The sequence below is a fragment of the Haemorhous mexicanus genome, chromosome 4 (genome assembly GCF_027477595.1).
Source record: "Haemorhous mexicanus isolate bHaeMex1 chromosome 4, bHaeMex1.pri, whole genome shotgun sequence".
Taxonomy (NCBI): domain Eukaryota; kingdom Metazoa; phylum Chordata; class Aves; order Passeriformes; family Fringillidae; genus Haemorhous; species Haemorhous mexicanus.
The window spans coordinates 35,880,054-35,897,804 of NC_082344.1; the positions used below are offsets into that span (position 1 = coordinate 35,880,054).

Here is a 17,751-nt window from a genome sequence, read left to right on the forward strand (position 1 = left end):
CTCAGCGATTCTTCCCCGCCAGACGGGAAGCCGCCATGACGGCAAGACAAAGGCAGCCGAAAACCGCGCACCGCTCGCCTCCACCCGCTCCCGGACGGGGAAGAAAAGGCCCGTGGGCAGAAGCGGATGGAGGCGGGCCGATGGAGGCGGGCCGAGGCGCGGGGCGGTGTCGGCTCGGGCAGGCGGCCGCGGTGAGCGGTGCTGGCGCTGTGCGGGTCTCGGCGAGAGTGGGTGCGGGGGGCGGCGGAGCTGAGGACGCATGGAGGGACGGGACCGGGGATCTGTCGGTATGCGCCCGTCCCGGCCGCCTTCCGCCCCGGAGCGGAGCGCCCTAAGACACGCCGCGGCGCTGAGCCTAGGGCGCTGGGGGAAGGAAGGCGTCCGGCTGGAGCGGGGTCTCGTTTATCCCCTCGGGGTGCGGTGCCGAGCGGCCGGGGCCGAGGGCTGGGTCGGGGCCGAGGGCTAGGCCGGGTCCCGCCCGCAGCCCGGGCCTGCCCCGGCGCGGTGGCGTCAGTGAAGCCACAGAGGCCCGGGTGGAGCTCTCAGCTGAGCGTTTTCCTTGTTCTGTGATAGCACTTACAGAAAACAGTGCCCGAAGAACGTCTTTTAAAAGAGTTCGCCCTAGGGAAGCAAAGATACATTGCTAGAGCAAAGGTTATGGTGTCACTTGGGCACGTTGATCGGAGCCACCTTGGAACCCATAGGAGTGTCCTTAATTAAGAGTGAAAGTATCCACCCTTAATGGTAAATGGATAATAGGAGAAATGTGCAAATAAACAGTCAGTATGACACACAACATTTAAAAAAACCCCACTTAATTAGCAAAGAGGTTCTTTGGAGTCATAGCAACATTTTGGTTCACCGTTGAGGTGGAGGCTCTCAAAAGACAGGCAAAATCTCTTGATTTTGTCCTGCAGAGATCGCAGCATGCGTTGCTGTTGCAGTAAGTGAGCGTCATGGTTTGTTTTGGGTGTCATATTTCTGAGGGAATTGTGGAAATGCACAGCACAACACTCCAGTGGGGTGAACCAGTGAACTTAGTAGGAAAAGAGCAATGTGTGCCAACAAAATTCCAACATCCAACAGCAAAATTGTGTTTTTTCTGCTGCTAGGAATCCTGAAGTGCCTTTCGGGAAGGGCAACTTAGTGGAAAAAAGTCTTAGTATCAGTTCCAGTTGCCTTTACTTGAGTTTCAGATACAACCACTATGCTTTAAGAGCATAGCAGCTTCAGCATTTGGCATTTGTTCTGGTTTTGGCATTTGTTGCCTCTTAAGTCTTTGGAGGGACATATGCAAGTCCATCTGGCAATAACATAGGATTGAAGAGAAGAGGCTTTTAGTGAACTCTCAGAAGCTCTCTGATGTGGAAAGTATGTAGAAAAAACATAGCTTCATGCTGTGTGGCAATTTATTATTTGCTCTTGACATTTGATCATACAATATTAGAATTATTTAGCTTGGAAGGGATCTCTGTAGGTCATTGGTTCAATTCCCTGCTTAAAGCAGTGCTGTCATCAAAGTTGGAGCAGGTTGCTTCAGACCTTGTCTGATTAAGCTTTCTCTTGAAGGATTTGAAATGGAATTGAAAGCTGGGTGTGAAATTTAGCCAGATTTGGAGCAAAGTGTCCCAAGTTTTGGAAAGTTACGTACACAAAGATCACATTGTTATGGTTGTCCTCAGAGACACCTTTTCTGTCAAAGTGATACTCCATATCAAAAGTGTATGTGTGGCTCATCTGTTGAGTGTATCCTCAAGATGACTCACTTTAAAAAAAGTCAGAGATATTCTGGGATTAAAATGATCTTTGCCTTTCTTACTGTACTTATGTGGAATGAACAAAGGAATTTTATCCAGCTTCTCCCTTTGCTCCCCACAGAAACATGAACCTTTATTCATATTTAGTATCAGCTAGAGCAATCCCTGTGGTTACCTTATGATTCCATACTGATCTCACTGTGGTACCCATAGAATCTCTGCACCTGTTCCTGACTTCTTGACAATGGGTCTGCTGTAAATGCTTCTGCTAGTTGAGATTTTGTCTAACCCCAATTTTGTTGCACCCCATTGTGACCCTTCCCTCCACCCTTTGACTACGTGAATAATAGCATCTCACTAAAGCATCAGTGCTTCCCACAGCCCTCACAGATTCATAACCTTTGAGTGTACCTCTACATTCTTGTGTCTTCAGATAAAACATACAATATTGGGGGTTTCTTTGTTTAACTGTTCTTAAGTCACTTTATTAATGTTTTGTGTCTGGTTTTCATGGGTTTCTACATGAACCTTTTCTGCATTAACCTCTTTGTAGTTCATATCAGCTTTGAGATATTGATAAGTAGGGTCCTTTAAGTTTCAGATTTCTAAACCAGGTTGGTATTAATTAATAGTCCACATACTTAATTCTACTCCTTGATTCCAGATTCTGTCCGGACCTGCAGCAAAACAACGCCACAAAAAGGAACACCTTCAGAACAAAGATGAATATCGGGAAAGCTTACAGTGCTGCTAACATCAGCAATGGAACAGATCTAGCTATTGGTTTTACCTCTTCCACAGTAGCTGTCCTTCTATTTGGGACAAACTTTGTACCTGTCAAGAAATTTGATACTGGTGATGGTAAACTTAACTACATTATTTTCTTTGGCTATTTTTGCTTAAAAGAATAATATTCTACCAGCCAATTACTAGAGGCCATCATCACAGCCTTAATCCAGAGAGTATGTTTAATTTTGTCTGCTGTTCTTAGGGCATAAAGCAATAATACTGCTTCAGGATGTGGCTTATCTTGAGAAGGGCCTTTTTATAAGTTGTGCGCTTTGACAGTGGTGATGTACATTTCATGAGAATTTCACAATGGAAAGTTAAATGCTCTTTGTTCTACTCTTGTAGGGATTCTCGGATAGATAAAATGTTATTTATAAATAAGGTAAAAGTTTTTGGATTTTGGAGTATTGCCTTTGAATTGTGCACCTAACATAAAAACAAAAACTGAAATTTTAGTATTTTTGTTTGCTGACTTGGTAAGAGGAAACAATCATTCCTATTTCCTGTTTGGAATATTGTCACTTTACTAGGTTTATGTTAAATTTTCATGTTTATATGAAACATAACCAATTATCAGATCTGTAAATGAGTAAATTTGCCATTATGTTATTGCAACATGGTACCTGCATTGCAGACTGGATATAGCTTCTGATCTTTATGCCAAATATGACCCTAGCAAAACAAGCTTGGGCATAAGGTTAACTGGTCTGCCTAATTGACCCTTCAGGGATCTACAGAGGTAGAAGAGATCTGTCACTAACCATCCTCGGTGTCCAGAATAACTGAAAAAGCTTGAGCTTTGAAAAAGTCTCATCCTGTGCAGTCCTCTGTGGTAGCAGCTACTGGAGTGGTGGGAGAAGTTTACAGCAACTAAATATCATCTTTGTCAGAAGTCCATCAAAATTTTCATGTGTTCAGGAATTAGGGCTTGTGTAAACTTTGGCCAGCTAAGTGTGCTTTGCAGCTCTGCAGGAAAAATGCCTGATAAAGAGAAGGTTAACCAGATTATAACCCACCCTAAAAATACACCCCTTGAATAAATTGTAACAAGGTTCCCTGGCATTCACAATGGTGCTGGCCACCTTTTTGATTTTTTTTTCTACTAGTGTATCAAAGATAAACATAAAGTGTCAAGAGATTCACACATGCAGTATTCTACAAATTCCCTATTGTGTGCATTTGATTTTTCCACAGGCATGTTTTTTCAGTGGATTCTCTGTGCCTCCATATGGATAGTTTCTTTGGTGGTCAATTTGATCCAGAATTGCCCCCGGTTTTGGCCCCTGGCTATGGTTGGAGGTTTTGTGTGGGCTACAGGTGAGGATAAAGAGATTCCAATTCTTGAAACTTTTCCATATATAAGATAGCAGTTATTTAATAGTTATTCAGTTCTTTAAAGCCTCACTGTTAATGGAACTGTACCCTTATAGTAAATACTGTTTCATTATGCTTATTTTATAAGAGGCAAATTCACACCAAAAATAACATTTAAAACTATATGGAGGAAAAGTCTATTTCAGTGTATTTATTTTTGAAAATTTTGTTTCTTACTGCCTTGTAGCTTCCTAAATTTCTTTGCCTTCCAACCAGGCACAGAACTGAAAGTAAACATATACAAGATCACATTCTATTTTTTAACTGATTTCAATTTTGGTTTTTGTATTTCAGGCAATGTTACAGTTGTCCCTATTGTTAAAACTATTGGCTTAGCTCTTGGTCTTTTGATATGGGCTTCTTTTAATTTGCTGACAGGCTGGGCAAGTTCAAGGTAAGTATGTTTTAAATCCTTAGTCATTAATTAATTAATAACATCATTAATGTTGCCAAGTCTTCATTAATAAGTAAAAACTCATCTGTAGAATCATAGAGTCATTCAGGTTGGAAAAGACCTTTAAGGTCATCAACTCCAGCCATTAATGTAACACTGCCAAGTCTACCACTATCCTATGTATCAAAACTTTTTCCTTCTTAGTGGAAAGTACTCAAATTAACTGTTTTAGCATTTTGTATTTCCTCTGCTTTAATAGAAAGAAGAATGCCCAGTGATGTGATTGAGTCGATAAATAATGAATTTCTTAATGTAAAACTAGTACATATTTGTATTTTTCCTTCTGCAATCTGGTCTGATAAAATAACTTCAGTTTTTAAATATATATATTTTAAAAATGCATGTTAAATTAAAGGTTGTTTTTGTGAAGTAGACATTGTTTTTTGCAAGCCAACTGAAGCACTGATCTAATACTGAAAATACATACTTAGGCAGAATTATTTACATGAGTCAAGACTTCAAAGACTAGGTTATAATTTAACTATTTGTATAAAGTCAGTGTGTCTAAGTGATACTGGTTAAATGTTCCAGGTTTGGTTGGTTTGGAATTGACCCGGAAGAAGTATCAAGACCAATCTTAAATTATATTGGAGCTGGACTTTCACTTATAAGGTAGAAATTGATTGTTATAGTTAATATCTGTTATGTATAATACATATTTAATAATCAACCACCAGGATTCTTTAACAAGAGAACAAATATATTGAATAATCTTTGGCAAATTAATATACTTCCAAATTCGTGAGCTATCCATAGCTAGTTGGTCAGTGTTCATGTAGAAACAGACATGTTATCCAGTACACGGGTGAAGTGGTTATCCATAAACACAAAAATAAATTTTTATGTTTGTAGGCATGTTCAAGGCAAAACAGAGACACATGGATTGCCTCCCTAGTTAGGTTATGCTAATGGTTGACTTCTCCATACAGAGGACAGACTGACTAAAAGAATCTTGCTGAGAAAACCTCAGCTTTCTGATCTCACTTCACTCTGTCAGGGGTACAAATCTTAATCTCATAACAAAGAATACGCCACAGAACCCCTTCCCTGGTACTTTGGGGTCCATGAAAGGCCAGAGGCTTTGCATGTTTTCCTGTCTGTAATAGCTCTGTGTCGTGTAAGTCTTGAGCCACACTTGCAAATCCCACATAGTGTCTTCCTTCAGGATCTTTGGAAGGATTTTATTCTTTCTTTTTGCTTGTTTGCTCTTTGTATGAATGCATACGTTTTGGTCCAAGCACAGAGGAAAGAGGATCTTTGTTATGTAGCAGTATTCTTGCTTTCCAGCTGTGTGGTTGGGAAGATGGCCATAAATCCTAAGGGCTTACTGTAAGCTTGCTGGCAGAAGATTAACAGAATTCCTTCCAGAAAAGGAGGGTGTTAAGAACCTGAAAATAAGACATTTCTGACTGGTAGAAAAGGGCTTCTGCCTTAGATTCATGGCTTTGGCTTCCACTTTTCTTCTTTTCTAAGAGTCTGCAGCTTTGTATCCATTCCTGTTACATGTGGCACATGATTTTGGGAGGTACTGAGAAAATAGTAGCAGTACTGCTGTCCCTGCCTGATGGATTCATGCAGCTCACCACCTGCTTCCTCTTTCTGAGATATCATGGAGGACTGACCAACAGGGAGAGGGATTGTGAGCAGACATGTTTCCCTGGCAAACTGCACAAGGCCTGTGCATGTTGCGCTGTGGAGCTCAGAAGCAGGCTTTTCATTTCAGCTTCCTGTGTGAAATCTGTATGATTCCTCTGGAGGAAACTGACATCCTTGTGTAACTATGCCTATTCCATCAGTATGAAATTAATCCTTCTTCGAATGGAAATATTCTGTTTACAGCTAGGAGAAGAAATTCCTAGATCATTAAAATGTTTTTCATAAAAGTAAAAAACAGGTCCTTCCAGTTCTGATTGCATGCATTTACCTGGTCTCCTGGAGGCAGGGTTAAGAGTAGTAATATTACCCTTTTTTCTCCATTTTATTCACTTAATGCACTGAGCAGCACTGAGCAATATCCCTTTTCCTTCTGTACGCTCACAAGGCCCTGGAGTAGCAGTATCCCATTTCTTACATATGATGGAAGACTAAAAATTAGTATTTTTTCATGAATATAGAGGCAATTCTATGCAAGTTTAAACTGTTCCATATAGAATTTTCAAACGTGTTCCATTAGTGTGTAGTTTGGTACAAAAGGACACTGTTAGCTAAAGCATCTTTGTTAATGTGGTTGTAACGACACACTGTTAAAAGATGTTTCAATCATATTACATAAAAAGAAATATCTATAAAGTGATAGAAAAACTGATTTATTTACTTACTTTCAATTAGGTTATCTTTTAGCTAAGTTAAATTGATAACTTTAAAGTATTACATTTATATATTTTATATTATATATATATAATCATAGTAAGTTTTGACTTTAAAGCAATTGCATTTTTTAAATATACTGCAGTGACTCTAGGGTAATCATGAAAACAAAGGAATATGCCTCCAAATAAAACTTTTGTCTCTGGACACTAAATGTTATGTCCTTATAACTGACATGGTATTTACTGGTGTATTTTTCTCTTCTGAGTGCTGTCATATTTCTTTTTATAAAAACTGAAGTCCAGAGTTCTTCAACTTCATTAGAAAGCACACCTTTACTGAGAGAAAGTGTAAGTACTCTACAGTTGTTACTTTACAGCAGTGAAAACAAATATCCATTTTAAAACAAAAAATGTGTTTGTTAGTCAGGTTTGCTAGGATTTATGGTAGACTACATAAAATAACATAAATAAGTACCGATTGTATCTTAATCTGTGCATCTTGGACACCATTTTGGATATTAGCAACAGAAAAGGTATTCTTAAGTGTTCTTTCTTGTTTGTCAGCTTTAGATGGCTTAGAAACTCCTTCTTCATTATGATGGAGATTATATAGAAGAGTGTATTATTGTCTTATATGAAAAGAGGAAGCAATTTTAATAAACACTAGCTGTAAAGCTGTGAGGGTGCTTAGGTGAAAGGCCAGGTTTTTGCCCTGTTGCAGAGCCAGGAAACTGTCAAGAGTTGCTGACTGTCATCAGCTGTAACACAGGCTGGAGGCCAGTGTGGGCTACCAGATTGACTGTCACTCCTTAGGGAGCCCAAAGTATGCAAGGAGAGCTGGAGAACCACAGGCTCCTCCTACCATTGTACCTTCCTGCTGGAGCTCAGTGCTCAGTGGCTACCTGAACAGAGAGCCCTGACAGTTTTCTAGCTGTCCTCAGTGCTCTCTAGAAGTTCCAGTCTACCAGACTGAATCACAGAAGACACTTTTAAAAAATTGCACATTTAAAAAATTGCACAAGAAATCAAACTAAACTAAATTTGCATGGAAACTCTTGGTTTTTTGCAGTCTATAAATGTTTCTGAAGAGACCACTGAGGACTCATGGGTGAACAAACTTTCTCCAGCAAAAAGGAGACTCATGTAAGTTGCTAACAGTTTTTGCTGATGCATAGAAGGTAGCCAGAGAAAGTAGTTAAACACAGTGTAAGAGCAGAATTTGTGGTTTCCTAGCAAAGTCACACAATAAATAACAGACAGGTTTTTACATACAAGTGTAGTGTGCAAATCTATATAAGAATAGTTGCACAGCTATTTAGATTATTCTATTGGCACCGTTGAGTGTGTCTAACCTTACCAATCAAGTATTAGGTAGTAGTGTGAAAAATATCACTTGGCAGAGGAAATAACAATATCAACTCAGTAATTACAGAGTTGGGTTTTAGCAACTAGTTGATTAGCACTCTAGCATAGAAGAAGCCTGTGCTAATGACATGCTTCCAGGTGTGGTTTCCAAGTGAATACAGCTGGAGAAAGCATGGCAGTATGGTAAGGAGACAGTAAAAGTGCTTCAAAATGGAAGCAAGCTAACAAGAAGCCAGTGTGGGGAGTGGAGACTGCCAAGAGCACAGCAATCTGGAGATGGAGAAGCAGACTAAAGAGTCAATGAATCTGGGAAGTTATAAAGAATATATACATGGCAACAAAAAAGGTGAGGGTGGGAGCATTTTAAGCTGAATTTTTGTTAGTTGTCCCCTAGCTCTGCTTTTAGGAAATCCTAGTTATTTAATTTCCCATGTCATTAATCTAGATTTCTGGCTTTTGCAGCTGGAGTTGTCTGGGTTGTTTGGCTACAAAGTAGAGGGAAACTACATGAACCATTTCTCTACCAGAAAATAAAAATGTGCTAAAATGTTTTATTTTTATGGGAAGCAATTTTTGTATGATGCACAATTTTTACCTGCAGTACTGGGCTTACATGTCTTCTCTACTTCCTTAACTCATGCAAGGCTATTTTCTCCCATTTTTGTTCTTTTAAAGAGGCTGTAGCCTGGCTGTAGTGGCTGGAATACTCTATGGTTCCAGTTTTGTACCAGTACTTTACATCAAGGACCATGGAAGAAGAAATGGAACTGTATACACAGGAGCAAGTCAGTTTGGTAAAGGCTGATAGATCACTTCTACTTCATTTCATCATTGTGTTCTCCTCCTTTCTTGAAGGCATAGGGTGAAGTTCTTGATATGCCTGAAAATATACCATGACAATTTATCAGTTCTGCACTACTTTAGATGTTGTCATAATTATAGCCCTAGCACTCCCTTTTTCTCAGAGGTGAATTACACCATAAAAAACACTGAGAAACATCTCAAAGACTACCCTTCTTAACTCACAGGTATGTTTCTGAAGGCATTAAATACTAGCATTCTCAAAATACAGCGTTTGTATGAGTGGAGTATGAAGACACAAGCTTGCCAATTGCCAGCAGCAATAAAGGAAGAGAAGATTGATCATAACAGATGAGGAGAGCAGATATGTAACAGCAAAAGTAATTAAAACCGTGTTGTTTTTTAAATTGAAACCGTTTAACATAAGCCTAGTTGCCATTTTCAAACATTCCCCCAGAAACATTTTCCTTAAGGTTTAGGTTATACTCTATCAGGTAATGCCTGAAGCACCTTAAGAGCAAAGCACTGCTGCTCACCACTGTCATATACAATTTCTCTTGAATACTGCAATGTATGTATTCCCCAGCCAGGCAAAACCATAGCTGCCTTTCCTGTTGAGAATTTATAGCTTCAAGGAGACAAGGATCACCTTGCTACATGCTTCTGCTTTACTAGGTTGGAAATGCTCTCTTAGCACGTACAAAATCCATAAAGGATTTGTTATTGTTCATAATTATAGTGATCAAAATTATGATACATCCTTCAAGATTAAAAAAAGGACAAAACTGAGCTATATATAGCTTACATAGTCTGTGCAGTTGTCTTGCCCTTAAATGTACAGAACAGAACAAGGATACAGGAATGCAGGAACATAATTACAACTTCTTTTGACCATCTACAATTATGTAAAATCCCCACCCCAGTTTTCTAGCCTCTCCTGAGGATTTTCTCAAGGTTGTATTAAGTTAATTCAGGAATGTGGAATGGAGTTCTGAAATTAATAGCTCATAGAAATGTTTAGAAGCCTGTAATAAGTCAACACAGTACTTAGTTCATGTTTAACAGGTGTCATTGATTGTGTGCATCCACAGACTGGCAGCTGTGTTCAGCACAGTGAGATTTGAATTTGAATTCTTAGGAGTAGCACCCTTATGCATTTTTGTCTATATAAATATTATCAGTGAATATAATTTTGTTAAAAACTGGTGTTTTTACTAACATTTTGTAATTTCTCTTTCAGATTTAGATTATGTTTTTGCACACTTTAGTGGAATATTTCTTACAAGTACCATCTACTTTTTGATCTATTGTGCAGTCAGGAAGAATAAACCTTATGTTTATCCCCAAGCCATATTGCCAGGTATGACTGTTTTTTAAATAAGCATTTCATTTCAGCTACTTTTTTGCAGTGATTAGTTCAAGTTGTGTGTTGGAATTGTGGTTCACCTTTCAAGTACCTTCATTTGACTTCTTGTCTCTTTTGGAAGAGCACAATTAGGTTAATTAATTAAGTTTAGGAGACAGTGATAACTTTTGTTCTAATCTGAAATGAGAACAAAGTGACATTGGAGGTTTTCAAAAACTGATTGCCAGAGTGGAGAGCACATTGCCCAGAAAATAATAAACTTAAATTAATTTGCTGCTTCAGTTGGAGTAGCTGATTTTTATCCTTCGAGCTTTGGTTTAGTTTGCCAGAGCCGACTTGTTAAAAGTAGTTAACGTACTAAAATACTTACATATAATTGCTGTATTATGCTATAAGTATAAAACTTCCACAAACTGCTGCCTGTACCTTGCTATGCAAGTTTTTGATTGGACTTTATTTTTCTAGGGTTTGTTTCTGGTGTGCTTTGGGCAATAGCCAATTGCTGCTGGTTCCTGGCCAATCACTATCTCAGTGCTGTCGTCAGCTTTCCAATAATTACTGCAGTAAGTATATAAAAAATAAAATCTCTAACTAGAATTAGAAGTGAATGGGTTTTTTACCCTTCTGTCTTTGGAGTTCAGTTGAAATTATGATGGGTCTAGAGCATTGTTAGTCAAAATTATACAGTGTCTCCTCTGCTTGTCTGCACTAGTCTTCGGATTTTTAGGAACATGAATGATTGTGACAAGCACCATCTTGGTCAATGTCAAGCATAAGAAAAACCAGACTAATTGAGAGGGTGAGTCTTCAGGTTATGTAAAAGCCAAAACTTTGTAAACAGAATTATATCAATATTAACTATTCAATTGAAGTGATTATAAGAAGAATTTGTTATGCTTTCATCCCAGGAAGTACATTTTGGTCTGGATGTTTTTGAATTGTAGCTGTTTTGCTTGCTTAAGTCATTTTTTCTTTTTACAGTTCTTGAACAAGCAGAACAGATTATGTACTACTGAAAATAATGTTCTTATGCAAATGTGTGGAAAATAGGTTGGCCTGTTCTGTCTCTGTTTTATTCCTGTTTATGATGTACCTTTAAAGCATAAATTCCAATTACTAGGTAAAAGTAAACTTCGCATTTATTCTCTTGACACTGCACTGGTTGGTAACGCAAAGGTGGCAAATGAGACTTAATAAATATTAAGACCAAAGTTTTGCTTAACAGCTGTATTTTGGAAACAAACTAATGAAACAGTTTTAATAGGGATTAAGCTTTGCCTCAAGATGCAGTAAGTTAAAATTTACTCTGCAATATGCAATGAAAAAAAAAAAAACTTGGGATCATTCTAATTAAAAATTGAAGGATTAATGGAAAGCAGTTTTAGTAATTTAGTTATCAGTATGCCTAAAGGGCAAGGATGTAAAATCATGAAATGAAAAATATAAGGAAGCACTGATGAGAAACTGCCTATCTGGACCACAGGTTTAGAACTGCTGCTTTATTTCACTCTGGAGAAAATTTTTAGAGACATCCTTTACATCCATCACATCCTTTTAAGACTTCGTTCCATTTTTTTTAAAGTGCATTCCTCTCACAGCACACATTATCTATAAAGTGAAATAACCCCTCAAATAATAGTTGGCAAGGTCACTAGGAAACAGGATCCATGAATATATTCAGCATGAGACACTGTTTGCTGCTTATATCTGTGTCCCATCAGCTGTGTTGAGGAGGAAGAGAGGAAGGTCACTGACCAAACATCTGTCAAATGTTTCTCAGAACAGCTCTAATGCAAAGCAATAACAGAGCCAGGTTTTGCTTCATGTTCAGATATTTTCTCATCAGAGATGAAAATTCAGATCATTTCTCCCTCAGGGGAAAATCTCTATTACCAAGAGTGCCTGGAAGTTGCCTTTGTGTATCACTGTTTGCTGTTAGCCAGGAAACCTCTACAACAACATCACAGAAAATCAGGAGTTTCCCTGACCAGTCTCCCTGGCTGGTTTTGTGCTTTGTCCAGATGCCAGCTATACAGGAAATACATCTGTTTCAGTCTCTTGATATCATACTGAGCGATAAAATCAAACTTTGTCCAGTAGTTAGTCATGCTAATAAAGGAAATGTTAGGAAACATTGTGGACTCTAATTTGGACTAAAGTGAGGCATGTTATTTGGAGTCTACTGAAAGAGCATGTAACAGCTGGAGCAGACTCTGCAGTGTAGTTTAGAAAGAAGTTGTGCCTACTGAAAAAAAAAAAAAAACAAACCCAACAGTTTCTTGACTCTTTAGCCCTTCCTGAAGATTTTATTGTATCTTACTTAGTAAGTATTTCAGTGATGTTTTTGCTTTTGTCATGAGTGCCTTATTTATACAGAATGGAAAGACTTAAATGTGTTATCCAGACAAAATTCAACCACCCTGAGAGCAGTAATGAGACGGAGTAAATTTTAATGAAATGCTGTAATGTACAAATTAATCTTGTTCTTTAGGGTCCTGGCCTTGTTGCTGCAATGTGGGGAGTCCTTGTATTTAAGGAAATCAAGGTAATATAATAAGGTTTCTCACCTAATATCTCCTGCTTGCCTCTGTCTGTAGAAACAGCATGGCTTGGTATACAGCTGTATCTCAGATTCCTCCTCCTTACAAGTATTGCATTATGAAACTGAAAGTGATATCATGCCATATTAAGTTTTCCAAGAAACCTGAAGAACTGTGAACAGTTTTTACAGGGATGAAGATTTTAGTTCCACAGCTGTATGAGGAGCAGTAGATGTAAATGAAGACTGTAGCACAGCAAGGAGGCAGGATGCCAGGCACTGCCTGAAGACAGTTTTCATTTGAGCCAGTTCTTTCAGTGGAGCAGGGGAATGAGCAGTTGTCCTAATAATGCATCAGCAAGTACATTACATTTTTAGGGTCAGGTTCAACAAAGGATGTAAAAATGCAACAGGTATTGTAATTAAAATTATTATTACACTGTAACATTATTATTATTATTATTATTATTATTATTATTATTATTATTATTTAAAATGGTATTATTGTAATGACCTTTGTAATTACAGTGTAATGTAAAGATCTTAAATTGATACAGCAGTGGTTGTCTACAAAAAGCTAATTTACTGGATTTTAACATATAGGGCAGAAGTTAGTTTTCTAGTGGAATCTGAAGCAGAGAATGCTAGCACTGTAATACCAGGTTCTTTTTGCCAATCTATCCAGGATCCATAGGTACCTAATTGGATCTAGAACGAAAAGTTCTGTGTCTGCCACTGCAGATTAGTGTTGCACCACAGTAGACGATCATAATGTTCCTTACCCAGATCTTTGTAACTCTCTAAGCCTTTGATTCTTTTCATATAATCTCTGCCTAAATGAAACTTAGTATTTTATTCTACCTTTTTTTCCAAGTGGCATCAATAATGACAAGATGATATTTTTCTTTTTTTTTTCTTTTGCCTGTACAGGGACTGAAAAACTACATGTTACTGTCAGTATCGTTTTGCATCATTTTGGCTGGATCACTTTCCACAGCTTTTTCTAAAGTTTGAAAGGACCTTCTGGACCAGAAGATGGTGCTAGTGTTTAACACAAGTAGAAAGACCATGTTGGTAGATCACAATACATATATAATTTTCAAAATGTATGTCCAACATTTACACTAACTTACTTCAGCCAAGTGGAAAATGAAAACATTTGGCATGAAAGAAAATCCGGAAATACTTGGAATAGTAAGAAAATCAAAGGACTTTATTAATCAAAGCATAATGATTTTATTGTTACTAATTATTTGGTTTTTTTCATTCAGGTGCTAAACTTCATGTCATCATAAATTGCAGTTTACTGTTGTGATGGTGGATAGTGATTTTAATTTTAGTCTATAATACTGTATGTGTTTGCAAGCTGATTTGTTTTATTAAAACATTTTTCTTACTGACTTAAAAATCTTGAAATATTCCTTATGGAACTGATACGCATGAAGATAATAAAGCTTTTCTTTTATTTAGAAGCATTATTCTTTAAATTCATTAGTTTACATGAAAATGTTATCTTCCCGTCACTTCAGATTTGTGAAGGAAATTGAGTAAAAAGGGTGCTGCAAAATAAATTACTTTTGTTTCACATTTTCCGTAACCACTACTAACAGGGACAACTGTTTATTTTCTTACTTGTGGCAGCTAACCTTTATGTATGCAGAGCATACATAGCCTTTATGTGTGCAGAGCATGTTATCTGAATCTCCCCTTGGCCTTTTCTTCAGTACATTAGACAACCCCACCTCCTTCAGCCTTTTCTTGCTTGTAACTTGCTTGCAATTTCTCTGTGTCTTTCCTGATAATAGAATGGTTTGGCTGGAAGGGACTTCAGAATCATCTAGGTCCAACCCCTCTGCCAGGGACAGGGATGCAGTTCACTAGACCAAGTTGCTGAGGGCCCCATCCAACCAGACCTTGAACACTTCCAGAGATGAGGCATCAGCAGCTCCTCTGGATAGCCTATTCAAGTCTTTCACCACCATCTGAGTAAAGAATTTAATGCTAATATCTAATCTAAACCTAACCTCTTTCAGTGTAAAGCCATTGCCCCTTGTCATGTCACTGTCTGCCTGTAGAAAAAGTCCCTCTCCCTCCTTTTTATACACCACCTTAAGCTTCTGGAAGGCTGCTGTGAGGTTTCCCTGAAGCTTTCTCCATGCTGGTCTGACTTAGTCTGTGTAGAATACCAAAACATAGCAGTCAGGCTACAGTCTTGTAGCCAAAAACTAAGAGCAGCAGTAAGACTATGGGTGTTTTTCCACATCCCATTTGCAAGCTCTGTTCATAGTTACACATCACAACTTTTTGCTATCATGGCTTGATACTATTACGATGTTTAGATTGCAATCATAATTTCTGCTTTCTCACTTCCACTTTTCTTTGTCTGCTCTGCAACAGATTTGATTTTAGAATTGTTACTCAACCTGCTTTTTCCCATCTTGTGTTGTTTATTTCTACCTAGGTGTCAGAACTCGGTGTCTGACAGTTTTTTTCCACTCTGAGGCATTTCTCTAATTTTGGTCTCTGTGTTAAATTTGTCCTCCAACAAGGTGGCAGCATTTTTCAGCCAGATGTCATCTGCAAATTTAATAAATGTACTCTCTAATTGCTATAAATAATTAATGAAAATGCTGCATGATACTGGCCCTTACTTACATTTTGGTATCTAATACTTCTTTTTACTTTTCAGGGAACAGTTGATTAACCTTTGAGTACAATTTTCCTGTGTCTTGCACTGCTTTTGTTTGGACTGCATTCTTGGAGCTTTTACATAACATCAGGTAGAAAAGTCAAGGTACATGATGTTTTCTACCCTAATACGTGATATTGAACTGAAAACTGGTATTTTTTTCTGTCCAATACCCAGATCAGGCACAATTTCTCCTTGACAGATGCTTGACTGTTACTTACCAAGCCATTATTCTATTGACTCAGACAAGGAAAAGTAATATATTCACTGTGGTTTTGAAGTAATTGGAATTAAACAGGACATTTATTAATTTCCTTGATTCTGTTTAATTTCTTAAAGACCACAGCCTTAAGCATTCCATTCTTAAATATTCCAGGAATATAGTCCATGCCAGAAAGTTGCTGATAGACAAATAATTGGAAAAACCAGAACACAATATCCTTAGGCTCCTCAGATTTAGGATGGGCTTTAGGCTAGGATTTTAAAGATAGGCATTAATATGGCAGTGAGGTGCATACTCTTCACTAGTCTTTGTATAGTAAATTACTAATGCCTCAGTCCTGCTCCCTAGGAGGTGCAAAGGCAGCAGCAGGACAACCTGCCTTGGGCAAGCAGGTGACAGCAGCAGAGGCAGAGGGGCAGGTGCCTGCCCTGCACAGATCCTCTTCTGGCCAGGGGAAAGCCACACTCTCAGTGAGCAGTGAACACTCCAGGAAATGTCTCTCCTGCTTCAGGCAGGCGCTCCAGGCCCTGCACAGGCTGTTCCAGTGCCCCTGCATGGAGGATGGCCACAGGGTGCTGGTTTTCCAGCCACGCTTGCCTGTGCCTGCTCCACCTCAGGAGCAACACAGATGCAGGCATGCTGTCAGAGTTTTGAAACTCAAGGGCTTCATGGTGTCTAGAATTATGATCACTTTAAGTAAAGAAATGTCACTTTTAGATGAAGAAAAGAAACTTGGATGCAATGTTCTATGCTGAACTGTATTGGAAATGTTACAAACCTTACATTCTGTTTATCATCTCTGTCACAGCCATGATTTTAAAGGCTTGGGCTATTATATAATATATATATTATATATATTATATAGTATTTACTTATTATATTTGGTTGGGAAAAAAATCTCAGCAAAACTAGTAACAAGAGGGGTTTTCTTCACAAATAGACATGAACCCAGTTCAGCTATGGAGAAGATACGTACTCCTGTGGCTGACATTATTTCCATGATCATGAAAGACAGAACTTCCACCCTTTCTGCTTTCCCTTTCCCCCATCCTCTACACATTCCCTGGGACAGATGATCTTAACAGCCTCTGCTGTCTCTCTTGGGACATGCTTTTGACTTCTAATACAGGCACAGCATTCATCTACTGGATATGATTACAGGAAACAGTTAAATCTTCCAGGGCAGGAGCACCTTTGCATTTCCTAGTTTTTGTACAAGATCATTGATTTTCTGGGGAAAAAAACCAAAATAAAGTGAGCTCCTGTCCATAGCAATTGCCATGTAAATAAATGTTTGTTGTCTGATGCAGTTCTCCAGTCTATGTTGTAAAGCTATCAGATGTGCAGACTTAATTGCTGACTGCTAGGGTGTTAATTAAAATTCTTGCTTGTGACAGCTCAAGTATGACCTTTATTAAAATGTTTTTTAGAAGCTATACTATTAGATTTGACTTGATGGCAAGAAAAAAATCCCCTCTTCCAGCACTTTTCTGTGAAAAGACCCCTGTGGCATTCCAAAATAATTTTTGTGATGTTCACTTGGAATATGTTGTATAAATATTCCACTCATTTCTGAGATTTTTTCTTGGTCTTGACATTTCCAGTTAAAAATAACACTGTTACTTCTTTCATGTGAGGATGCTGGATTAACAGCATGTTTACAGAGTTATTTGTACAAAACAGTCTGGAAGTAACTGAGTTTAGGAAGAGAAAATTCTACAGCTAATATAAATTGTCATGGTTCTGTTTATATCAACTTGTTTTTGTATAAATGGAAGAATCACATCTCTTGGAGAAAACTAAGCTTTCAAATATTTGTTTATGCTGTTCAGCAACTTCTAAGAATATATTAGAGCTTGCTTTAGGAATTTTTCTCTGGCAATACTTAGAGGCAAAGTAACCTTTAAAATATAGGTAAACTGGGAGGTTTTGAAGATTTTTGTGCAGTCTTGTGAACTGGAGAACTCAGTGTCATCTTTTTTTAGATTTCTTTTACCTCTTTATTCCTTTACCTATGTTAATTATCAATGGATATTTTGAGGCTCACTGCCCTTCCAGAGTTTTATTCCTTAATATTCTTAGTAA

At 38.1% G+C, this 17,751-nt stretch overlaps 1 protein-coding gene across 3 annotated transcripts; it reads left to right on the forward strand.

The window, feature by feature from the left end:
• The first annotated feature begins 27 nt into the window (after positions 1-27).
• On the forward strand, positions 28-14,226 carry TMEM144 (transmembrane protein 144). Of its 3 annotated transcripts, none has more exons than XM_059844452.1 (12): positions 32-191; positions 2,422-2,618; positions 3,741-3,863; positions 4,215-4,314; positions 4,906-4,986; positions 6,950-7,031; positions 7,753-7,826; positions 8,724-8,842; positions 10,090-10,209; positions 10,681-10,778; positions 12,707-12,760; positions 13,685-14,226. In XM_059844452.1, exons 1-12 carry the CDS (start codon positions 127-129, stop codon positions 13,766-13,768), a joined length of 1,197 nt encoding a protein of 398 aa, XP_059700435.1. In that variant the 5' UTR covers positions 32-126; the 3' UTR covers positions 13,769-14,226. The 3 variants fall into 3 exon arrangements, with proteins under 3 accessions (XP_059700437.1, XP_059700435.1, XP_059700436.1); XM_059844453.1 differs by having other exon boundaries at positions 153-287; XM_059844454.1 differs by lacking the exons at positions 10,681-10,778; positions 12,707-12,760; positions 13,685-14,226 and adding an exon at positions 9,077-9,229 and having other exon boundaries at positions 28-191.
• Positions 14,227-17,751: the final 3,525 nt, after the last annotated feature.

What these genes read in the sequence shown, in the direction of transcription:
- TMEM144 (XM_059844452.1), top strand. Translation starts at nt 127, where the DNA reads ATGGAGGCGGGCCGATGGAGGCGGGCCGAGGCGCGGGGCGGTGTCGGC. An exon ending in CACAGGAGCAAGTCAGTTTG is followed by an intron (nt 8,843 to 10,089) that starts GTAAAGGCTGAT and finishes TTTCTCTTTCAG; the next exon opens with ATTTAGATTATGTTTTTGCA. An exon ending in TCCCCAAGCCATATTGCCAG is followed by an intron (nt 10,210 to 10,680) that starts GTATGACTGTTT and finishes TTATTTTTCTAG; the next exon opens with GGTTTGTTTCTGGTGTGCTT.